General features: G+C 44.4%; 1 protein-coding gene across 1 annotated transcript in view; it reads left to right on the top strand.

Moving 5' to 3' along the window:
• LOC8040247 (synaptotagmin-10) overlaps positions 1 to 24,872 on the top strand; it is a 90,897-nt gene that overhangs the window by 28,117 nt on the left and 37,908 nt on the right. Inside the window, exon 3 of the mRNA XM_029980816.3 lies at positions 926 to 1,116. Coding sequence (XP_029836676.1) covers positions 926 to 1,116 — 191 coding nt within the window. The remainder of the gene's footprint in view (positions 1 to 925; positions 1,117 to 24,872) is intronic.

Here is a 24,872-nt window from a genome sequence, read left to right as displayed (position 1 = left end):
GTTGCTGTGCAATCGCTAAATCGTTCATCCACAGCTTAAAATAGAAAGGGACACATGAGACGTTCTATTCTTCTACTTTCTGTCCCTCGTATGTCTACGTTTCTATTTCATACCCCAGGATCGGGCTAAGTTGCAACGTGGTAAGCTAGTGTCGCCGCATATCGAAGACAGACCGACTTTAGGCTCTGTTTCCCCGAACGTCAATCGTTTTGTTTCATATTTTGTAACTCATCTATTTCATGTAATTAAACAACATTTTCTTGTCACACTGTATTTTTCATTTATCTTTTAGTTAGGGCTCGATCCATTTTTGTAAACAAACTAGTTCGACCCTTATTAAACGATGGTTCTGAACACATTTAGCTCGTCGAGATGAGCTCAGTCGCTTCTCCGAGCACCTCCGCGGTGCTTAAGTGGTGACTCTTGACGAGCGCGCGCAAAGGTGTAGAGCTTCAGGTGAGCGGCGCAGCTCGAGTACCACAGCGAGGGTGCACCTAATCGACATCATAATCATGGGACTTTATCATGACTATAACCAATTGCTTGTGACATCAGGACGACGCTATTGAGAGCAATGAGTTAAATACTGTCCTAAAGTTGAAGACGATGTCGTTGAATATAGACGCGTGATACGTGTGCGTGGAACCAATACAGCCTAAAGACAAGGCGTACGCCTTTCCCCTCCCCCCCCCCCCCCCCCCTAAAGTCATCACTATCCACGTCATTGCGCCATCACTTTCCGCTTTGAGCAGGTCGGGGATCCACTAATAATGACGTCACTGGCAGGCCTCGTCTTCTCGGCGGTATTAGTGGGACGCATGACGACAGAGTGCGTTCAAGCGCGTCTTCTCTGTCAACGGGGGGCACCCCCGAAAAATCGGCCGATCTAACGGGCGCTTTTTTAATAATTCCTTCCCCCTCGCAGTGTGCAACATCCAGCAGCGGGAGACGCACGGCACGGTGGGTGCCATCCAGCCCGAGCTGTACGATATGGACGGCGGCAACACGACGGACTCCGGTCGAGATTCCGCCGAGCTGACATCCATTACGACGCCCTGCGGCAAGCTCCAATTCACCCTCAAGTACGACATGGACATCGAGGGACTCGTCGTCAAGGTGCGTCCCTATGCAAACCGACCGTTGTATATACCTCACGCCGTAGTCGCGCCGCTCATAAGTCATGCGGGATATACGCCGCAGGCGTGATGACAGAAGTATCTAAGGACACTCCTCAAGCTTGTTAGAAACACGTCTGCATCCGGCATGTCCGTAGCACACATTTGTATACGCATCGGACGCATCTGCATGCAGATTTTCAGTGACTAATGTCATAGAAAACTTATGACCAATGTCATAGATTTTCTATGACAAGAAAAAAACACCATTCAGAGGGTGTCTGGACACCGTATTTTGTATGATGTATTTATTAGCAGTCTAGCTGAGGTTTTAAAATAAAAAAACACCTCCTGGGTTACTTAAAGATGTTGCAGACATTTCGCTTAGGGACATGGATGTCGGTTTCAATTTCGAGATTCAAGCGTCCTTTACCGACATCTTGTGGTCATATTTTGTATGATGTCCCACCATGGCGAAAGTCGTCCCCTGAAGGCCTTATGGAATGATGGCATTCTTACCGAAGGTAAAAGCCGACTCCTAATCGATTACACCTGGCAGTAGAAAGAGAGCCGCTTTCCCTGCTCCCTTTTTCCGCATCAAGCTTAACTTGAGACCCACGAACTGTTCCTGCGAGGTTGATAAACATAAAATAATTTTTCTACACGCTGTCACTGCGGCTGCTGTACAAAGCAGCGTGCAATCCTGGCACGTGGCAGTGATCGGAATGCTCGTGTGATTTAGAACTTTGCGAAGTCGCACTCTGAGACTTGTAAGAGCAACGCCCTGTGCTTAGCAGGCTTATGCAGCTGGCAGGGCGATGCATGCTGGCTCGGAGGAACATTTCCAAAGTATAGTAATCGCGCGATCGATATATCCGCTCCGGTGCGCTCGAGGGAGTCTTTCCGAGAGAAGTCGACCAAGGCTAACTAACACGGCGCGCGACCCATGCGTGTCTCCGAGCTAATCGGTCGTAACCCAACTCAGAAAAGGCCGACGTAGCGAACCGATACTTGGCGACAGCTTTCCCGGGTCTTCCAGCGCCATGGCTTAAAGTTTATCTAAAGAAAATTTGTTTACTGATTTCTCCACTTTACATTGTTGTATTGAAATTACTCACCATGGGTATAGAGACTGTAGACTCGTCAAATCTAAAGTTCGAGCCGAAAGTGTGCGGATAGCGCCAATCGAACACCGGCGACAAAGCGCGTCGTCATCGTCGCGGAAGTTCAATATGCGCGCTTCGTAAACTCCCGCCCCAACTTTGTGATCGACGAGTCTCTAGGAGACCAGCTACAAAGTAGTATTCTTTGAAACTGCTTCGGGCAAAAAAAGCAGACAAGCGTAACCAATATTATTCTTTTTTGCAAGGTTTTTTTTTTTGTTGGGGACACTAGAGCTTAGGATGGGCTGGCGTAAGCGGTCCTCAAGAGGCTTTTGTCTTCATTTTAAGTGTGATAGAATGACAACCCATTTGACTTTCAGATTCGCTGATGTACACTCCGTGGCATATCGAAAATCGTTGAGCGTTCTTCGTTTACTCTGTATGTCATTGCGCTGACAACGAAGTAAAAACAAGAACAAAAACAAAAAGAAAGACATACAATCGTGGAAACCGCCAGAGTAGTCAAGAAGTTGAGAGGTCGCGAAGCTACTTTATCTAGTTATTGGTGTTCTATGTGGATATGAAAGCCAGAGGCTCATTATGAAATGTGAGGGGCTCGGCAACCGGATATCGAGGCTCGATGAGGATTACTTCCTCCGAGAATTAGAAGGACGATGGCAGAAAATAATTTTAAAGGGGTAGAACAAGGAAGCGAAAGGTACTGACGCTGTGGTAGCTCATTTAAATAACACCGGATGTAGTAACAGCGCACTGCCTAGGTGGCGCAAGCCACCGACCAATTCAGAACGAGCATCCCCCAAACATGTATTTACCGATCTGTAGGAACGTCCCCAAGTCACGCCCAGGCGGTGTCGGCATCGGCTGCGGAACAGAGCAAGCGGATAAGCTTCTGTGTTTCAAAGAGGTATGATGACGAAAGACTCGCTTATACACAATGCGCTAGTGCATAGCGTCATCTGGATGAGCGTCGTATCGGCAAGCGGTCCTATAATAGCTACGGCCCGATGCACGTTAATGCGCCCAGGTTAGCAGTCGTACTGCACTGGCTAAACTAATTTACAGAGCAGACACCAGATGCCAATTGAGGCTTACTTCTGTGGTAGTCTAAACTGGAATAAGAAAATAAAGTGATAAATAGAGAACGTGTTAGTACGTCACGATACATAGCAAAAGAAGGGCGGAGCGCAAGCTCCGATGTCATTTACTTCCGTCATCATCGAATTCAGTTGCCTCTCAACTCCGTCCCGGGCTTGGCCGCCCATGGGTTCTCAGAGTGTCGCTGCGGGCCGGGTCCACCACCGTGGACTCCGCTGAGCCTCGCAGCAGCGTGTTAGCCCACGTTTGCTACAACTGCCTTCCCTCTTTCTAAGCAAATGCACAACGCAATAGATGATGTGCGAAATGCGCAGCGCCATCTACAGCGTGGGCGAAATGGATGGACCGCATTTTAAACTGTCTGCATAAATCGGTTTCTTAACTTATCGCACTAGTTATTTACTGCAGATGTGATCGAAGCTGGTGCATTCATTAATTGACAGTATGAATACATGAAACCTCCAGAGTCAAAAGAAAGAAAATAAGAGCTGGGTTTTTTTATGGAAATATCGCTAAGCCTTTTATCTCAAAATAGTCAGAAAATCGTTGTGGGATATTCTGGCATTCACTACGATTCAAAAATGTGTGAAATAGAAAGAAAATAGAATTCGCTTACCTATTTTGTAGCTTGAGATACACTGGCCGAGGTTGAGCAGTTTCGCGTGGCTCGCATAATGAGCCGTGCTCCGTGCTGCGCATGCGCGAGGAGCAGTGACGTCACACGACGCACAGCTGGCGCGCCGGAGCCGCCGCCGCTGCGCCCACCTCGCTAGTCTGCGCATTCCAGAGGAGTGACGTCATAGCCGCGGCAGACGCACTGGTGCAGCCGCGTGCCCAGCTGTGCGCCTCCGTTGCGCAGTAGCCAAGTCTGACGCTGCACCGAAGCCGCTTGATAGCGCCTCTCATTTTGTGCGCATAAGCTCGCGCTACGTATATCCTGGCATAGCAGAGCTGAGCCACCAAAAGTTTTTCATTTCATTTGACCCAAATAAGCGCCACAGTAAAACATAATATTTTCTTTAGTGTGCTGTACATGCATGTATATGGAAAATATAGACCTTTTCATCTCAGTAGTTATCCGACCGGCGGGCAGAGGGCGCTGACGCACTCGGCGCCATTGGGTGACTTCAATTTGGTTGGTTTCGGTTTCAGCACGCTCTCCGCTGTGTTGGTGTGTTATGCCATTCTCGCCTAATTTCGTCATACAAATGTGCCTGTTATAGCGCACAACTAATGAAACTGGTACTGGGCCAATTCAAGAACCACGAAGTGGTTTTAAGTCATATTCGCGGACCTCTTTACGAACGCTTTACGATGCATCTGGTCATGTTAGTCGTTAATTTCGGTCAGGTTCGGTGCCGAAACGGCTATGATGCACAAGGAGGATTCCCGTCGTCTACGGTCTGCCCTATTTTCTAAAAAAAAAATAAACTGACGAAGAGACTAATGAGTAGATATATAGTAAAAATGCAGGGTTCTCAACCTGATTAAAAACCTCCTAAACCTCGAAAAACACACAAAGTTGCAAGTTCACTGATTGATTTTCGGGGACACCAACTTTCTGTGAACTTCGGAAACTCGAAATGTCTCTTATAATACGCAGATATTCTAAAGAATAATTGATATTGTATCGGGTTGTTTTCTTAAAAAAAAATAAAGTACTCGAGATACATTTCGACAGTACGTCCTGGGTCGGGTGGGAAATTCCTTTCGCTATTGACCTTGCAAAAGTACTTATTAACAGCATTTCACAGCGTTGGCGTTAGAAAATTACCCATTTGTTTTACTGACATTTTATTACGACGTGCTTGGCACGTGAGATAAGTGAGGCCCATCAATTGAAATCTGAAATTTTGTCTTTGTATAAACTTTGCCAAATAAAATTAAGGGCACGACAGAAATGATCTCTCTTACGTTTGGTAGAAGTGGAATGCTAGGCACGGCTTCATGAGCCTCCATGACAGATGTCCATGCAAACCGATGCGATTTAAAATCAACAACCCTGAACTCGGGTGATTTCCACGTAGATGGCTTCTCTTCGGCATCACAACATGCGAGCCCTAGGCACTCTCAAGCTGCCTGTGACAGATTATTTCACAGGGGTCTTTGTGTTTAAAATAAATAAAATTCAATAATTAAATTTTGTATTAAAAACGGTAACACCATTTAATGACTGCAGGTATGTGGAACCTGCTACCAGACTCTTTTTTTATTCGTGACGTCGTGGGACCATGTATCTTAGGAAATGGTCTTGAATTTGTAATGTTGTTTATGTTCAGTGTTTATGTATTTTCTTCATTGAAAGCCCAGGTTGTATATTCAAGTGTCCAGTTTTACTTTATTGAGCGTATTCATCTATGGGCTGTACCTGCTATAATGCCAAAGTTTCCGGCGCTGCAGGTTTTTTTTTTTTTTTTGGAAATAAAAAAAAAATATGTGACCAAGCATATCCTACAGTTTTTCTAAATTCATAAATAAACAAATCAAGCGAACGTTTTTATTGCAAAAACGATTAAAACCGTCTATCAGATTTAGGTGCAATGTCGTGAACAAACCAATCGCCCCATGTGGACGTGACCAGTATCCCAACCATCAGATAAAATGTGAATTAAACGCTTGTCACCTGTATATCTTATATGTCCTATATAATCAAAAACAATTATTTAAAATTTATTATGAAGGCTTAAGGCCGGAGGCTTTCAGGAAATACACATCGCTTCATATGCTGAGTAGTATTTTCGTTACATTCCTTAAGATTCTAAATGCGCGATTATACATATACATTGCACTATACTTATTTCGAATATTTCGCCACTATCACTGTGTGAACTTCAGTTCTCATGAATAAGTGGGCTCAATATGCGCCAGGTCTGACGCTGATTCCTGAATCTCCTCTCTCCTCACGCGTATCCGGTACGCCGACGGTGAAAATAGTCAAAATCGGTTACAAAATTAACTGCATATGTCGTCGTGCACAAAATGATGGCATGCAATTAAGTTGTAAATGTAAACATCGGGCGGTAATTTAAAATAAGGCGAGAAACGTGGTGAAACGCGACGAAGAACGCGAATGCAACGCCTTCGCCAAGTCGCGGAGGGGGGAGTGGAGTGACGAGTTGAAGCAACACCTCCTAGACTAGGAAGGCCTCAGCGCTCTTCCGGTTGAAGCCACCTTATGGCGGCCGGGTCACGTGATTCCAAGATGGCAGCGCCCGTGCGACGGAGGCCGAAAAGGTCTATAGTTTTTTTATTCTTTTTTTATTTACTCAGGTGAGCCAATCTTTCCACAATTTGAGCGAAAGCTTCCGCCAACTTCAGGCACCTAGGCGCCAGGTTGATAAGATAAAGAACCGATTTATGCGGTTAATTTAAAGTGCGTTCAATCCATTTTGTCTAGGGATGCCGCGAACTTTTTTCGAATCGAAGTTTCGATGATCGAATCAAGCGGTTCGAAAGGTTCGAAAGATTTCGATTTTTCGAATTGTCTATATCGTAAAATTCGACGGAGGTCGAATTTTCGAACTTGTTAAGCTAAGAAGTTCGACGCTTTTCGAACCGTCGAACTTATTACGCTAAAAAATTCGATTTTTTTCGAACTTTCGAACTTATTGCGCTGCAAGGTTCGATGCTTGTCGAACTTTCGAACTTGACTGACCAAAAAATTCGATGAATTTCGAACTTTCGAACTTATTTATCAAGATAATTCGAAAAGTTTCGAACTTTCGAATTCTGAAAAGTCAGAAGTTCGACGAACTTCGAACTTTTAGGGTAAAAGTTCGACGTTCGTCGAACTTCGAAAGACCGGCGGACGGTTTCATTTGATTTCAAGTAGTGGGGTACATTCGTAATTTTTTTTTTCTCGAACTTTTACACGCGGTGCTGCGTTCCTTACGAAAGACAATGTCGTTTATTTCAATGTTCTGGCATGCTTAGGTTTAAAGAAATAAATCCCCGAAGGGGCGAGGGAGGACGACGGGTTTTTGACGATTATCGTTTGTGCCAGATTTGAAGCACGCTGCAGCCGGGGCTATTTATGGTAGATATGTTATACTTTTTTTAAGAATGATCTATGTATAGCCTAGGTAAGTGCCGTCTTAAGATGTGATTATTGTTATTCAACGTGAGTTTCGAAAAAATGTCCAAACATGTATCTGCATGCAATTATGACCTAAACTTGATATTTATTTTCGTCTAAGTTGTTTGAGGTATCGCATTTAAATTAACACCACAGACAGTACATATCATTGCCATCTGCAGAATACAAAATAATATATTTATTGTTTTTTTCACGTTAAGGAATAAATTAACTCATGGGAGAAGATTTCTAATAGTGTTCAAGTTCAGCACGTCATTAAAAGAAAAAAAAAAGTTTTTTTTTCGCTTCACGTTTTTGGGACGTGTTTCTTTTAGCCTGTACACATTTTGGTAAAAGAAACTTGTTTCGAAGTTTTGAACCTCTGAATATGCAAGAATAGAACACTTCCGACGAATTCTTGATAGTTTTTTTTTTTTCTCCTGCTTTTTATTCCCGCATTTATTCTTTTTTTTTTTTTTTTGTTACTATCGGCACAGGTGTTTAGGTCGAAAAGACAGCTTTGAACTTCCGAACCACTAAGCATGTGACGAGCAGTGCCTTCTGACAACGAGTTTCTAACAATGACCATCTACGCAACCTTCTATGCAGTGAAGAGCGACAGTAGCTATACATATGCATAAATAATTTCAGATTAAAATAAGCTCGACCACGCCCTCTTTCCCCGTATTGTTTTCTTTAACAGTCCGAAATACCTGCAAGGGGGAGAAGGAGGCTGAAGCACCCCCCCCCCCCCCCCCGCGCTACCCTCTTTCCCCCCGTTTTTCCTCTTTCGACGCCACTTGTATGGTAGAACGCTCCTCGACCTCGAGTTGTGTCGGGTTACGTTATTTGAAACTGAAACTGTGGAAAAACTTGAAAATCGGACTTCGAACTTTGAAAACTTGGATTAAAAAAAAATTCAAAATCTTCGAAGTTTTTTTTTTTTTTTTTTTTTTTTTTTTTTAATTTAGCGTTAAAAGAGAATCGAAACCTTCGAACTTTTCGAACTTTATGCAAAAAGAAATTCGAAATCTTCGAATTGTTCGAACTTCATGTCTATAAAAATTCGAAGCGTTCGAAGTTTTCGAATTTTTTTTACAAAGAATTTCGAAATCTTCGAATTTATCGAACCTGAAGTAAAAAAATATTCGAAATATTCGAATTCGAAATTTTAGAAACCGTGAAAGCTTCGAAATTTTCGAATTCGAAACTCCGCTGTGGTCAAAAGTTGCGAATTTTTCGAAATCGAACCTCGGTCGGTACGAAAATATCGAAATTTTTCGAAATCGAACCTCAGTTCGCTTCGCAAATATCGAAACCTTTCGAAATCGAACCTAGGGTGGTTCGCGACATCCCTAATTTTGTCCACGCTGCAGGGGCTCCGAAGAACATGCTCCGTTTCACCGGTTGGCAAAGGCTAGGGCGCGAAAGCGTAGTTAAAAACAATCCTTTTCTCTCGCACAAGGACTCGCGCAGGGAAAGCGGTTTCCGAAAACCAGGCGCCTGCTTCTGTGCCTTTGTTGCCACGTAAAGGCAAGTTCAGGGCTGAAGTGTACGTCCGCCATGTTGGTTGCGGCGAGAAGCCAGCGACCGACGGGGCGACAAGCACGTACTTACAGGCGCGAGAAGAGCGTAAAACAACACTAACCGTTAGCTCGCAGGCGTGAATGAGGATCGATGACGGTGAGCAGTATTCCTCGATTGTTATCGGCAACGCTACGCAATTGACAAACAGCAGAATAGTCTTGACGTAACAAAGATGGCAGCACACACAGTGTTGCCAGACGTTCGAACAAATCAGCATATAGTTTAATATTACAATTAGCACGCATCTTCACATGATGTAGAAAGGTCCAGTCTACTCCCGTGTGAAGACTCGTTAGAAGTTCGGAAAGCGGATTGTGTACCATACGCTCACACGGGTGATTTTGTGTGCGGAAAGCGTCAAAGCGACCCTTTGTTAGCGTCTAGGGTCGATTGTTGGCGCTGAGCCCACCTGAAGCTAATTCCCAGGGTACGTATTAACTGGCAGCTGCGGGCACGAGCTCATTAACAATGCGGTTCACAAATAGATGAAAGAAACGTTCCAATGAATGTTTCGGGGAAACGGTTACGCTACGCTAATGAAGGTGGCTGTGTCATTAAAAAGTGGCTGACACCGCTGTACTCCCTTTCGCTTTCTCTTTCCTTCGGTATCCCTTCTTCCTCTTTCTATTTTGTTTATTGCTTAGAGTTTCATTATGTTGCGAAAAGTTTTGTCGACTTCCGCTGTCTCTATAATTATGAACGGGTTGTGGTCGTAAGGTCTAACACATTTGGCACATCTAGCAAAATTTCTTTTTTTCTTTTTTCTTAATTTGTACTCTGCGGCGTTGGAGCGTTACAACAGAGAAGTTGGGTTGCAGGTCAGATTTATAATTTAAAAGCTTACAGATACTGCACAAGCCAGCAACCAACAATAAAAATAAACAAAATAAACATAATTCAACACAACACAGCAATAAAATCTCGACATTTCAATAACTCCAAAAATAATAACAATGTAATTCACACTGTATTGATTAGGTTAACAAAACACGCACTATCAGCTAGTACATACCTAAAATTGATTACACAAACACAGTTTCGCTTGAAGTTTTGCATCTATTTCTTATAGAGCTCAAGTCGAACCCCGGTAATATTTAAAAAAAAATAGAGCGAACGATTCCAGGAGGGCTCTTAAGCTTCGCCGTTAATCAAACTTGAGAGCTAAACATACAAACTCCCTTTCGTTCTCAAGTTGTGCCAGCGTGTCTGCCTGGCCTAGTCATTGGCGTGTCTTGCTTTCAACCGAAGCGTCGAGGGTTTCGAATCCCGCTTAAAACTTTAAAAGTTTTTCAAGGCAATTCGATTACTTTATAAAGTGAATTTATTTTAGACATGTGGCGACCTTTAACTCGCATTACATGTTATGTTTCAATCCCTTTCATTCCGCGCGTGACGTCACGTTTCGCATGAGCGTTGTGGGTTGCTTTCAATTCCCGCTTAAAGTCACGTGGCTGCGACGTCATGACCCTATCGACCAATCAGGATTTCCCCGTCCCCCCGACGCCGTCGCCGTCTCGTCTGCCACACGAGCTCCTTTACCGCTCTTGAGTGACAACGGCAGCCGGGAATTCCCTGCGCCTTATACCGGAAGTTCGCCGTCTGCGCACTGTTTTGTAATCTTGCTCCCAGGTGGTGATTGTTCATATATTCCTTAAAAGTATTAATTATCGAGATTATCTCGCTTATCGACAGCCTTTGGCGTTTTCTTTTTTTTTTTTTTTTTTCGTTTTTGTTTTTCAGTAAAGGCCCGTTCACACTCTTGCGACCTCTTAAGCCTAGGCTCCTTAAAACTTCTTAAACCAGAAAACACACTGGCGTCATCTATTGGGAAGCAGTGTAAACTCGGCGGTCCGGCATATTTTTTTTTTATTTCTCGAGCATTATCCTTTCTTTCTTGGCTCGAAAAACTTTTGACAATGTTATTCGCGACTCCAGCAAAACGGACGCCCCCAAGCGGGAAAACCGGGAACCAGCCGGTCCAGGTCGCTCCGCGCCCCTCCGCGTCTCTGGTGGCTTTCGCGGACACGTGTTGTCGGCGCGAAGGTGAACGATGTAATTTAACGAAGGTCCGGGAATTTCTTAAGTTTGCCTGAGTGTTCATTAGTGCTACCAAGCCTCAGTAGATTGTTTCCTTCCATCACGTGTTTTCGATGTCTTGGATGGGGAGGAATCGCGGAAAAAACGTTTTGATTTCTTGTTTGTCTCGAATCACATTCAAAATGACGACTAGTTGGTAACTGAGAAGGGGTTTCTTTGTGAGGATGTAGAACAGTTGGAGGACGACAGACGAGGCATTTCACTGGAGGGAACACCAATGCTGCAGTCAAGTGAATGGGAAGGTTCGATGGCTGCTTTTCTTGAGTTTGGTTGTGTTCGATTAGCTTCAAGTTTGAGCCACCCACGCCGGTCGGTGCGTTGGCTATTAATCTTGGCTGCTTTTCGCCGAAAAATCCTCTGGACCACTTTGAAGGAATTGGGCTGATTTCGCAATTAATTGATTCAGGAAACCCTGCTCGCTGCGAATGATGAATGAGGGAAATTATGTTTTCAAAAGGTGGGGGACGCGTCTCGCAACGTTAGAAGCTATCACGGCATTATGATCTATCGCGCCTCCAATATTTATATTATACCCCCGTCGAATTAAGCCAGCGGCAATATACGTCTACATTGCTCAGGTTGACCGACCACAAAAATACTCATTTTTTTGGTTCAGGATTCGAAGTCAAGTTCAATGCAGAGAGGTTCTGCGTGAATCTTCAGTTTGTCCGCATTCGTCTCCGTGCTACCGGCTAGAACCATTTGGTTAAGTTTAACTTAGTATCTCTCTGTCTGTCAAATATAATTTTATTCACCAGTTCACCTAATAGCTAGTTAACTAAGCTCATATTTCAAACCGAAGAATATACTAATATCGCTTTAGTGGGACATAGTACATAATATAATACATAACCCGCTCGTCAAAATGACTTCTCGATTGCTACTAAAACCTGAATTGAAATACGAGTATCAGCTGCTTAGTGGGGTGCCGGCGGGTTAACATGGTCCTTGGCTCAAGAAGCGCTTGCTTAATTTTCGCAATTTTCCTGCAGCCGGTGTTGTTGACCGAGCATACGACTGAAGCTGTTTCTTAAACGCGGATACGCACAAAAGCTCGATTTCGTGGACAGATAAGTCACGTACATGGTCGAGGCATGCGAGTTGGCTGAAAATTACTGTCGGTGGGAGAATTCTGCATTCATTGCCGCTTTCCTTAGATGATCAAAACGGATTAGTACATTACCGTTTCTCTAGAGCCCATAGTTTCGGTTTCGAACGAAATTTACGAAACGAAAGTTTGACATGAAAAGAACAAAAAGCACAATTGGAAAACAAAACTATGCTCTGCAAGTTTATGTGCACCGGCTACACTTAGCCGTCTCAGTTCAAATAGCTATAAAATTGGGCATTAAACAAAAGAAAATATGTTAAATTGAACGCGCCACCTGTTCAGGCGGCCCGGCCGAGCCGACGCGAACTGGACTCAGCCGCCATGTTTGTTTGGTGGTGGCGCCCCCTATAGGTCGCTGGAGTCGCGAATAAACAAGCCTTTCTATGGGTATTACGCACATTTGACCTCGAAAATCCCGAAAAACCTTCGCTCTTGTGAAATGCAGTTCCAGGGTCACCGCATAGATGGCGCCACAATGTCAGTGTGTTCCCTCATTCTAAAAACATTTATGAAGTTGTAAGAGATCTCGTCTCTCTCAGTCGTACTCGGTCGCAAGAGTGTGAACGGGCCTTAAGTTATCCGGGAGCGAACTCATAAACCAGAGTGCTTACGACCAACAGGTTGGTATAGGATATACACAATACGCACGGCCTCTAATTTTGCTTTATATTCCAGTACCTAAGAATTGAGCTCTAAAAAAAAATTAAATAGACATAAGTCTTTGTTCATTTGCGAAACAACGTTCGCGTTCCCGATATCAGGCATGCACGCTTGTAAATCGAATTTTTCGAAAGGCGTCCATCCACTTGTGTCGGTCCTTACGGCCGCACCCTGCTGTAGTTGGACATCTCCCCGCGCCTCAAATACCCCGAATTCTTTTTTTTTTTTTTTTGACTCCTTCAAAATGTAACAGCGGCGGTGACACTTCTAATACATCATACAAGATGCCGAGTCTACAGCATTGTGTGAGGGCGTGTTTCTTCCTTGTAGAACGAGTTTGTCACATGGATCTTTAAAAAAGAAAAACTGTGTGTAGACACATTTGAAGTATGTATATGCATAAAATGATGATTTAAACTTGCTTGAGGCGTGCCCGCGCATAATTCTATGGTCGTGTCTGCGGAGAGATACCCGCGTCCTTTGTACGATCTATGACTGCGACTTTAGGGAATGCCCCTGGCACACATAGGCATTGTTTTTTGTAGTCTTTCTCTCCCCTACGGATTACACCTTCTTACTAATACCCCCCCCCCCCCCCCCCCGGGTCCGTTTTTCACTATGTTTACGATACTCTCTCTATTTTGTTTTGTACCTTCTTTCATTATGGACAATATCTTCGGCTCTACACGCATTGTTCCCTTTATGCCTTCGTTCACATTAAAAACTATTTTTTTTTTGTGTGTTCATATTGTCTAGTATTTTCTAGTTTTCTTTTTTACCAACTTGTGTCTACTGTCAATATGCCACGTTAATGTTCAGTTTCGCGTTTCGGAATCCATCAGTTAAAAACCCACGAAATATTTTTTTTGTAATCGCAGTATTTATTTTCATAGTCGCTTCGCACCTTTCTTGAAGAATCTCCCTTCTCTGTTTCTCTAAGTAACTCTCAATCTCCTAATTTGTTCAATGTATTAAGCTCATGCTTTTCCCGAACAAGCTTTTTTTTCTGTCAGGTTAAGCCGCATGCTTTTTTCTTTCTTTGAATTTTGTTTTTCAGCAACTATTTCTTGCTGTAGTTTCTTCCCCTGATATTCTTCAAATTTCTCTTGTTTGTCTTCTACAAATTTGCGTTTACCGTCAATATGTCACACTGATTTCCTGCTAAACGTTTCCCTATCTATATTCATTGATTGAAGAACCTGAACAAATTTTAATCAATCAGGCTCTTCAAAAGTCGTTTTTGCACATTTTGTTCACAAAGTGCCATTGTACCCTCTGCTTCTTCATTAGTCTGACCCCGAGTTTTCTCAATCGTTCAAGGTTTTCCTTTTACACTTTTTACGAACTATACCTTTTTTTTCCCCTCTCGTGTTCCACTCCCTGCCTCAGTTCTTTCACAATTTCGGGTACCTGGATTCGCTGAAGTGGCTGTTTTTATACATTCTTTAACGTCCTCTTCTTCACCTTCCACCCCTCAATCAATTCAACTCGGATCGTTAGACAGGAGAACCGTTCAACGTTGCACCGGCAATTAGCTGTCGTTGCTGCCCCAAACAGTCGCTCATTTTCCCTTGCGGGAGCGCGGCACATATTAAACCACTAATGATTTTGTCGCTCTGCACTTTCTCCCCCCCTCCCCCCCCTCCCCCCCCCCCCCCCCTTCCCCCGGCAGGCATTGCTCGACGACAGACCGGTTCGCTTCGTAGCGCCCAGCGTGGAGCTGCGGCTTTTGTCCCTATAATAAGAACAGTTACCTTTGTCAAAAAAATACTTAGCGTGTTTTTTTATGTTTGTTGTTTCCTGCAAGCGCGAAACAATTTGAGCGTCTCATCAGTGTGTCTACTATGTACCTGGTGTTTGCATGTGTGTGCAAGCGCGAGCGCGCGTGGTCTGGCATCTGTTTGTTGGAGGTTGGATTGCCTGCTCAACAGACTTGTGACGACGACGAGTGACTCTCTGTTATGTCGCCTATCCGTGACGTCACGACCGCGAATATCATATTTCCAGCGACAATTTCGACGGTGTGTGTAAAAAGCGCGCTTGATGCTCGAAGTCATCGTGTCCTTCAACAAACACTGCCATAGTTGACCGTCTGACATCGCTTTTATTTTTAATAAAGTAAGTAGAGTTCATCCTAATCAGGATAGTGAGAGATTGGCCAATTGTGGGAAGTCCGGTCGCAGCGACGCGTTTAGTCGCGCAATCCTCGTACTGCCTTTGAACAAGCTGTTACGTGCATTTCTGCGTTAGCGTTTATGCGTCTCTTGGAAGGAAATACATTTGTGAAGGTATTTTTTAATGTATATGCTTGTACGGATTGTTTTTTCTTACATTTTACCCCGGAGCATTTTTGTTTACCTAGACGTTTCACAGCATTCAGTGTGTTTATTTTTCTTGCTTTATTTTTATAATCGGCGAGTAACTGAGCAGCCTAAGCAAACACGCCAAGGCCTACAGCCTTACTTATTTCTATGTTCCAGAGAGAAACATTCGAGAAACATTTCATCGCTACAGTCTGGGACACAAAACGCTTTATATTCAATAAAGACGTCATCCAACATCTTAGTGTTTTAGAATGTATGCTAGAAAACGCAACTTCTACAGCGAACAATGTCCGTTTGTTGCTAAATGTAGGTAATGCTCGCACATCTTTTCGTCCAGAGCTTTCATTTGACTCGTGCAGTTCTCCCCCAGACCGTGCCCTTTTTTAGCTCTTTATTTTTGTTTCTCTAGTTCGTAACAAAATCGCCTGTATCGCCACTCTAGGTTACGGCATTGACAGTGGCTACATGTGAGATAAGCAGTGCACATGATCTCCACCGCAATTTTGGATGCCCCGAATCATCGCGGATGCGACATACAGGGAAAAGTTCAGGTTAAAAACCACGAACTTTCATTTACATCGCGAGTTGAGACATTGGACGCAGGTTCCGATGCGCGGCAAGCGTGACTCGAACCTAAACTCGAATCTTTTGCCAGAATATTGTCCGACGCTGTGCCGTACCATGTGAAACGCTGTGCCGTACCATGTGAATGTGACAGCAATCATTTTTTATAAGAACATCTGCAAACGTCTCCGCTTACGTTACGGATTATAGTTTTTAACCCTGCCTTGAATCGAAAGATATAAGGCGTCTATACGTCTCCAGACTTTGCGCCTCGCTTGCCTATGTAAACGCCCATCATTCACTGTGTGTCGTCACCCGAAGTCTTCACCGCAGGATGAGGTGTAAACTCCGCCTCCCCGTGCTCATCTTTGAAACGATGTAAAATGAGCTGCGGAAAAATAAGTGAACATAAAGATAAACACTAATAATAGGAGAACAAGAAAAAGAAAACGACGGTAAAAGGGTGAGGGTGTAGAATTCGACGGCTGACGCCAAGCCTAAAACGTACGAGAGCCATAAAAACGAGCGTCCGTTACCCAGTGTACAAACGTTGCGCAGCTGAAAGATGTGCAATGTCGTCGACCGGTATGGCATTCGCGCTTATTTTAGGGCCACGCATAGAACTTCGTTCGCTTCTTCCATCGATTACCTAAGCTCACGGGTTGCTGATCTTTCTAGGAAATTCTCGGCTATTCCTTGTGCGCGCTCAATCTATCTTTTTTCTTTTTTTTAAAGACTTTTTGTGTTCTTCCAAGGATTTCCAAACCTTTGTTTGGAAAATTGCAAACCTTTCTTTGGAACTTTCCAAAGATTTTCCAATCCTTTGTTCGGAATATCTCTGGGAAGATTTTCCAAAGAAAGATTTGGGGAAAGCACAGAGGCAAATTTCACTTCTAAGAGAAAATTATTTTTAATGTATAGTCTACGCACGGTGCGCAGTCCGCAGCTTATCCCGGACTATCTCGGGCACGTGAAACATTTACATACACAGCACAGCATCACGAATGAGTGCTCCATCCGGTGACAACGAAGCTTCTATCGTGCATAGAACGTCATTAACATAACCTCTCGCTCACCACATTCGTAATTTCTCGCCATAATGAACGACCTGGAACAAAAATCATTTACCCCATTCGTTCAAGCGTGTGCGCCGTGCGCGAAAATGTAGCTTTGACGAGCTTGCAATTGGACGGGCGTGCCCGTAAGAGGGGAAACACTGCAGTGGCCGGTCGCCCTGCTGTATAGCCGGCTGTACCCGCGTTCACCACCGATGCGGGTGCACGTGAAAGACCCCGGACTAGTGGTTCTACCACACTGGCTGCATTGCTCATCTACAGCTGAGAGACAAGTCGCCAGCACGGTAGACTAACTTCAAGCTGTATAAACACACACACAGAAATTTTCGCTTTAAAAAGGCACATCTTTTAGGCGCCTGTTTCCGTGCTTCGCGACGTCGCCGTCGGCGTGGCCGAGCCGCTAAATGTAGCGGGATATTGTATTGGTGTTGAGATCACACGACGTCATTTTCCCCGCTAAATCTAGCGCGGAAACTGAATTCGTTTATGGGTGGCGTAAAACGAACTCATGTGAAGTCATTTTCCCCGCTAATTTTAGCGAGGAAACTGAATTGGTGTTGAGGTCACGTGACGTCGATTTCTTCGGTAACTTTAGGAGAAACTTACCCCACTAAATTTAGCAGGGAAATTTTCGCTAAATTTATAGGAAAATTTAGCGGCAGAATTTAACGGGAGGAGGAGAGGAGGTGGAAATGAGGAGGACAAGGAAACGGGGAGGGGAAGAAGAAGAGAGGAGGGATCGGAGGAAAGGAGGGGAGGAGAAGGAGATGGAAAGGGTGTTGAGGAGGAGCAGGGGCATTCCCTCCCGTCCAAACCCTCTCCTCCTCCTCCTCAAGAGCTGCGCTCTAACTTCGCATTACAGGGATTTGTGAACGTCCTTCATTTTTTTCTTTGCCTTCTTGCAATCCATAGATCTGCACCACGTAAAATTTAATATTTTCAAATTTTATAGTCCGCGTCAACTGTTTGACAGACTTGTTTGGTACTCATTACAGCTGATCATATTACTTGTAATCGATTACTTTTTAGAGTAATTTTTTTAATCATTTCATTACTTTTATCGTGAAGTAATCAGGAAACTAAAGTTCAATAATTTTAAAAGTAATAAAACTACTTGCAACCATTGCTATTGTGAGCCTCCCCTTCCCGATGTCCTATCAGGGACTTCTTGACGAAGTATCCGACGAGGGGACGCAATACCAAAAAGTGGTGGGTTTAAAAGATGAGCACTTGAGAATCCGGTGAATATTATCCAGTAATGAACAACACGGAAGGCAGGTCTTCAAACCGGCAGAAAGAGTATGCCGTTTTGGAATTCTGAAGTAACCGGAAAAGGAATGGTTACCTTTTTCAAGTAACGGTCAGTTACTTTTGCATAAAAGTAATCGAGTAATCTGATTAAAAAGCGTTTTAACCAATAGTAACAGTCCTTTTATCGATTACTCTTTTGAGTAGCCTGTACAAGACCAATTGTTAGGGAAGTACACATCGCGACACTGTTAGCGCGAACACCCCATCGGCGCATTTTCGCATTTCACTTCTAAATAGTATTAGCGAGCACGGAATTTTATCACTTTCACTATAGAACTAAATGAGCTCTTTCCGTAGCAATAACAACTTGGGTGACATCTCTTGGTTTCAAAGAGAAAAACTGGACAAAACGGCGATCGATTGTTCGCGCTAACAGTGCCGCGCTTTGCACAAGTACGTTTTATACTTCACGGAGACAAATTTTCACCCGTAGGGCAACAACCAGAAGAGTTGCGAAAGGTGTTCTCGCGCTCCTTGACTGCGCAAACGCGGGGGCGCGCAAACCCCGGTGCTTCAGCGATCGTTGGTATTTGGACGCAATTTCGGGAGGCCAATGGCTTTTCGAATCCTGTGGTAGGGCTTCGGCGGCTGAGTTTCGTGGCTCGTTTAAGACTGGAGATTTCTTAATGGCAGGCACGACTATAATTTTTTGTTCTTTCAGCCCGTCAGCTTTTCAGGTTGTAAATCAGTTAGGCGAGTTAGAAGTAATAATGGTAATGGCATTTTAATGGACGTAGAAGTTATACTCGGATTGCGTTTGAGGTCTGGTCTTTCATATTTAAAGGGGCCCTGCAATCATATTTAAGCGTCTACCTTTTTTGCGGTTTCTACGTCTCTTGGGGCTCGGGCAAGCCAGCGGGCACGAAGAGAGTAACTAAATATCTGTGAGTCATATTTTAACCTGACGACGCGGAAATCTCCTCCACCTACGAGGGCGACCCGCGCTGCCGAAAGCGCGCAATATGTGACGTCTTTGGTCCTGGGCTTCCTACTGGTCAGAGCCGGTCAAAGCTTTTTTTTTTTTAGTCGAGATACAAAATATAAGTATCGCAAACTGTTTCAATTATGTATGAAAGTAGTTTTTGTTTGGTATTTTAGATCAGAAAAGAAACAAATGCAGTTCATAATGTACGAAAAGAGGAAAAGACACGTCGACAAACCCGCCACCAAGCGGCGGAAAAAACGGCGCATGCTAGAAAGAGCTAGTGGGATGAAGCTCCGACGAACGGCGAGCGTAGAAAGGTCCCGGACGTACGCGGCGGCGCTGCGGTCGTATACCGGCTCGAGGATCCGACCGGTTGCGAGCGTTCCGAAGGCTTTCGGCGCGGGCTTGGCTGGCGATTTGGCCATTTGGCGGTATGGCAGCGGGAAGTGGCTCCCGTTCTGAACTGATCTTTACCCCGTGTTTGCTGTCGTTTGTGGTTGATGAAGTGTCATGCGGATTTACTGTTTAATCGCGAGGCAAATGCAATGCGAGCCGCCATGGCCGCCCGCTTCATACTGCCTATCCAACACGTGCTTTAGTGGCGCCCTCTTGAGCCGTCGACACGGAGTGCGGCAGCAGTGAGCGCTCGATGAGCTCACTACTCTTCCTTTAGTTCACGGCCATTCAAGCCAGGACCTACGACGTCATGAAGCAGGTCATTTTTTGATGAAAATAAACCCTGGAGAAGGGGAACAAGGGGCACAAAGGACAAACATAAATCTCCAAACACAGCTAGGTGACTGGTGAGCAACCGAAAAAATCCGCCTGGTCCGGGTATCGAACCCGGGACCTCTCCATTACAAGTGGAGCGCTCCACCAACTGAGCTAACCAGGGGTTAGACGTCAGTAGAGCAAACGGGTTTTATCAGTTGCCACCTGTCTAACACCAACAAGGGTGAAGCTTGCAAGTTAAGGTTGTAATTATAATGCAATTAAATGCAAAGGTGCAAGCGAACTGGACAAGATTGATGAAAATAAACCCTCGTTTTTGTAATTCTAGTTTGCCTATAACTTTTAAAATAAAGCGAAATTTGAGAAAAGTTTCTCTAAGTTACTACGTTCAGTGCGGTCAGGGGCGGTGCAAATTAAAAACCAGTCAAAAAGTTGTTGCTGGGCCCCTTTAAGATATGCTATGCCATACACACGGAGTTAAACAGAGGTCAATCTGCTCAAACATCTTACAAAAGACAGTTTGTAAAAAACAGTCACCGCCATATCCGTGGTTTGAATGCCACGTGCCAAGGTTCCTCCTTGACCTCATTGCAATGCGACATTCAACGCACGGATCTCGCGGTGACTCTCCTTCGAATCTGTCCTGCGGTGCTAAATACATCGGACAGACGGGCCGATGCCTAAACGATCGGGTGAGGGAACGTGCGAACGAGATCAAGAAAGCCGCCTCCGACACTTCGGAGATTAGTTACCCCCCGATTGCCAAACACATCGCTGAGTGCAGCGAACCCTGTTCGGCCGACCTTCCCTCGACCACCAGGATTGGAGGTCACGCCTCAAGGTATGGACGAGAGATCATGAAGGCCTTCACCATGCACCACAGTCACAGCAACTTCGGGTCCCCGTCCATAGGCTTATCCAGGAGGAAGACAAACTTGATGAAAATAATCCCTGGAGAAATAATCCCTGGAGAAATAATCCCTGGAGAAATAATTCCTGGAGAAACTAATTCCTTCTCCAGGGATTATTTTCATCATTCTTGTCCAGCTCGCTTGTCCCTTTGCATTTAATTGCATTGTAAAGATAAACTTCCTGGGGCCAAGCTGACGTCCCTCGTTTCCGCGGCTCTAAGCGATTAGATGTCAAACCCGCGGGACCGTCCTTCACTTCCCTGGCTCTACACACTCTCCCATCGCTTTCCCACTTTCCAGTGTAGCGTCTCTCACCCTCCCCTCCTTCACCTATATATGCAAACTTCGGGTTAATAAATGTTATTGCTAGTTAGAAGTCTTTGTTGTCCGTCCGCCCTTTCTATGTATCTTCCTGGTGTTCAAAGACTGTCCTGTGTATGTTGTAAAGGAAGTGTGACCCCACCTTAAAGCTTCGGTAAAGATACTAGCATTTGATTGTTTTTATAACCGGTAATATCGTTCTGGTAGCGATTTTGTTCCATTTTTATGTCGGGTAATTCATGAGAAAGGAATATTCATGCACACAAATCGAAACGTTCAACAAAACTTGAAAGTGAACATCCGAGAGAAGTCTCTCTGGTTGTGGAACAACAATTATAATAAATAAATTTATATACAACAACCAAATTCTCGCTTAAAGGCGGAACCCTACGTTTCAAGACCTGCTCAGTCTCTTCTTCGGGGGCTGACTAAGGCTATGCTCGTTGAGGAGCGGTATTCAGTTTTCTTCTTCTACGGCGGTATCTCGTTTTGCATCGGTGAGTTTTTAATCGAAACGTAAAGTTGCGCCTTTAACAAGGATTCGGGTAGTGTATATATTTTTATTTATTATTAAAACGTTCAATGTACATCCTAACGGTTAGCTGCGTTAGTGCAGTGGTAGTCGTATTTTACTTAATGTATGGGTGAATAAGTTATGGTCATACACAGCAAGTAGAGCGCCAAACATGCATGCCAAGAGATGTAAGTATTAATACGCTGGCAGTAGTATAGTAATTGGCGGTGAGTGTAGTCATTATTCTGTGTACACCTAAAGGACAACGTTCAACATAATAAAAAAAGGTTGTTGCACGAAGCACCTTATTTTTTCCCTAAGTATCAGTCAAGGAAGACGTATCTTTCGGTATGACGTTATTAAAACCTAATATCGAGTAAAAAAAAAATGCTCTCGTTAACTTTTTAATATATCACACAAATACATACGCAGCCACTCATTAAGTTCGAATGCTTGCCCAACTTTCAAATAAGCTAAATGAAAATTTTATTTTAATAAGTCGTTAATTACTTCCCAACAAGGATTTGCAGCGTTAAAAGAAAAAGAAAAGGAATCGGAACAGGATGGGCACTTCTTTACAGACGAGGGCCCCACGAGGCACAAAATAAAAAAACAAAAATCGTATTCAATTGAAAGTATATTGGACGCAAAACAAACGGCTATCAACTGAATGTCCTCCCCATTTAGACAAGACATGCCGTCAGACCTTTGATGTTCCTATACGCCGGTCCCTATAGGGATCCTTAAATTGCCCAAGCGCGACGTCGGCCACACAGAAAAATCTTTCTTCCTTTATTTGCACTTTTTGTTTTTCCTTTTTCTCCCGAGGCGATGTTCCTCTGTGCGAGATATATCGTCCCTTGCCTACCGCGGTTGTCGTCTTTAATTTAAGCGAAAGGTATTCGTTTCGCGCGATTTATCTTTGTCAGGTGTGTGCGAAATCGATCTTGACGCGAGACCTATTCTCGTTACGCAAGACGACGACGACGACGACGACGACACGGATGCGTTTATTAGATCTTGAACGGGAGCCCCGCACGCGGCGTGGACGGACCGGTTTATTCTTTTTATTTTTTTTCCGTTGCGAATGCAGTTTTTTCAGGGATTCGATTTTGGTGACCGCGAATGCGAGATCCGATGAGCCTCTCGCAGCGTGAGCCAAGACAGCGTTCGCGCACGGTTCGTATGCTAACTCGAGCGAAGAACGCGATTCGTCTGCTACGAAGCGACGCAGGCAGAAATAAAATCAGAGAGCGCCCTACGTCGTCTGTTAACAGACCGGAAAAAAAGGTGATCGTCTTCTACGAGCAGCGCGCCCAGGCGGAGTGAGGTCGAGAATGGGCCGAAATTGTACTTGACTGCTACTTTACGTCCGGAGCCGTTCACGACGGGCGCATTTTGCGCAAACTTCAAGCTGTCCCGCGGCCGTACACACGCTGCTGACATTGAGGGGTAGATGAAGGAGTAATACTAAGGACAAACACGTCATAGTTGAAAGTTTGTGAAAAACAGCAAAATATTACCTAATTTTGAACTCGCCAACGGGTCCAAAATGCCTAATTGGTTGATTAGGCTCAAGCTGTGGCGCCACGTCCAATCAGCAGCCGAGAACACGCTCGCTCTCACTTTGGCCAAAATCGGATCACTCAGAAGTATGAACACCAAAGACAATTCTCACTGGTATGGGTTCGCGCGCGTTTCAATATTGAGTTAGTCCCAGGTCAAACGAACCGTTGAGTTGGGAGAAGGTGAGTCGCCCGTCCTCTTCCGCTAACCTAGGGCTCGCCATTGGATGGGAATGTTAGTACGATCGCCGAGAACGAGGGAAGCGCGGGGCATACCGAATCGATTCGAGCATCTGAGCATCGCTTCGTGCCCATTAAAGATCCCGGCACTGACCAAGAAGAAGGCCGAGGAACGCGAGTCCCGAAGCATGAAGCAAAAACAGAATAAGCTACGCCCGACGATTCTTGGGCTGTAAGCGACTACCGGCCGTTTATTTCTCCTTGAAATGGAAGGGAGAAACCTGGCAAAAAACTGGGCGGTGCCCGACATGTAGAATGGCTAAGTTGAGGGGAAGTCAGAGTTGGAAACTGAAACCAGATGAGAGCCTCACGGCCCTACTCGATAGTATAAACCAGAAACACGAGCCTCTAATGGGATTAAAGAGATGCTCTCTCGGCCATTGAGCAGTTTGTGAACATAATGTAAGCGAACTACGATAATGTCCCCAAAGAGATGCGCAAGCGCAACAGTGATATAAAATATCTAAAAAAAAAAAAAAAATAGGGAATTGCATCGAAAACTTGGAGAAGGAATCGAACGCGCAACAAAAAGGCGCAGGATATAAATGCACGTGAGTGGAAATCCAGGAGAAGTAACATTGAAATATACAGAATAATGTCTGAGAGCGAAAACCTAATCGAAATGATAAACCCAGGGGCAGATGAGCTGAATCGGCCCATGCTTTCAGGCAGTGAGGTTGCGGCTTTGCACAGATTACCAGCTCCTTCTGATAAATCTCCGGGTATTATTGTTCGTTTTGAAAAAAACCCACCCGCGATCTGTTGCTCGATAAACGTAAGAAACCTAATTGCACGGGGGAATACGGGAATAATTCTTGTGAACGTGACTAGGCAAAACTGTGCTCTGCTGTGGGCAATGAGGGAGTGGGTCCAACAGAGTGATTGCCGTTACACGCGGCACAAAAATTGCAGCATTTTTGTGAAACGTAGAGAGGGTGACGCAGCCATTCTTATCCGATGCGAGACTGACTTGGAACACTTGAAATGTGCAGTGTTCTTGCTATAGTTTAACTTAATTGTCTAATAAGGTTAAAACACCCACCCCCTTTCCCCAAAGTTCAAATACCCCACCCGATGCACTAGTAATTGGAATGTTCATTGTTATAAAACAAAAACCACCTATTCTGAACAAATGCCATCAATTGTACTTCCTAATGCGCTTAAGTTTCTGGTCACAAATCAAATCGATTCATGTAAGTTCTTAGTAAAAGATCTTCGAGCGGTGTCCACGGATATGATTCCTTAAATACGACTCATAGCCACTCTCATTCTAACTTTTATAAATGTGTACAATCTCATTGAATAACTGCTATATATTGTGAAACTCAATTGTTTGAGTATGCTTACTCTCAAATGTTTATAACTTCCTATATAGTCTCAGTGTGCAGTTGCACTGTTCACCTGCTACTGATGTTAATTTTTTGTCCTTTTGTCACTGCTTCGATTGTAAGGAGGGGGGGGGGGGGGGCGAATACTCGCCACAGTGCATGCAATAATATATAATAATAATATTAATAATAAGAAT

The sequence above is a fragment of the Ixodes scapularis genome, unplaced genomic scaffold, assembly GCF_016920785.2.
Source record: "Ixodes scapularis isolate PalLabHiFi unplaced genomic scaffold, ASM1692078v2 PGA_scaffold4__175_contigs__length_147842914, whole genome shotgun sequence".
In the NCBI taxonomy this organism is placed as follows: domain Eukaryota; kingdom Metazoa; phylum Arthropoda; class Arachnida; order Ixodida; family Ixodidae; genus Ixodes; species Ixodes scapularis.
This window is presented reverse-complemented; position numbering and strand designations above follow the sequence as displayed.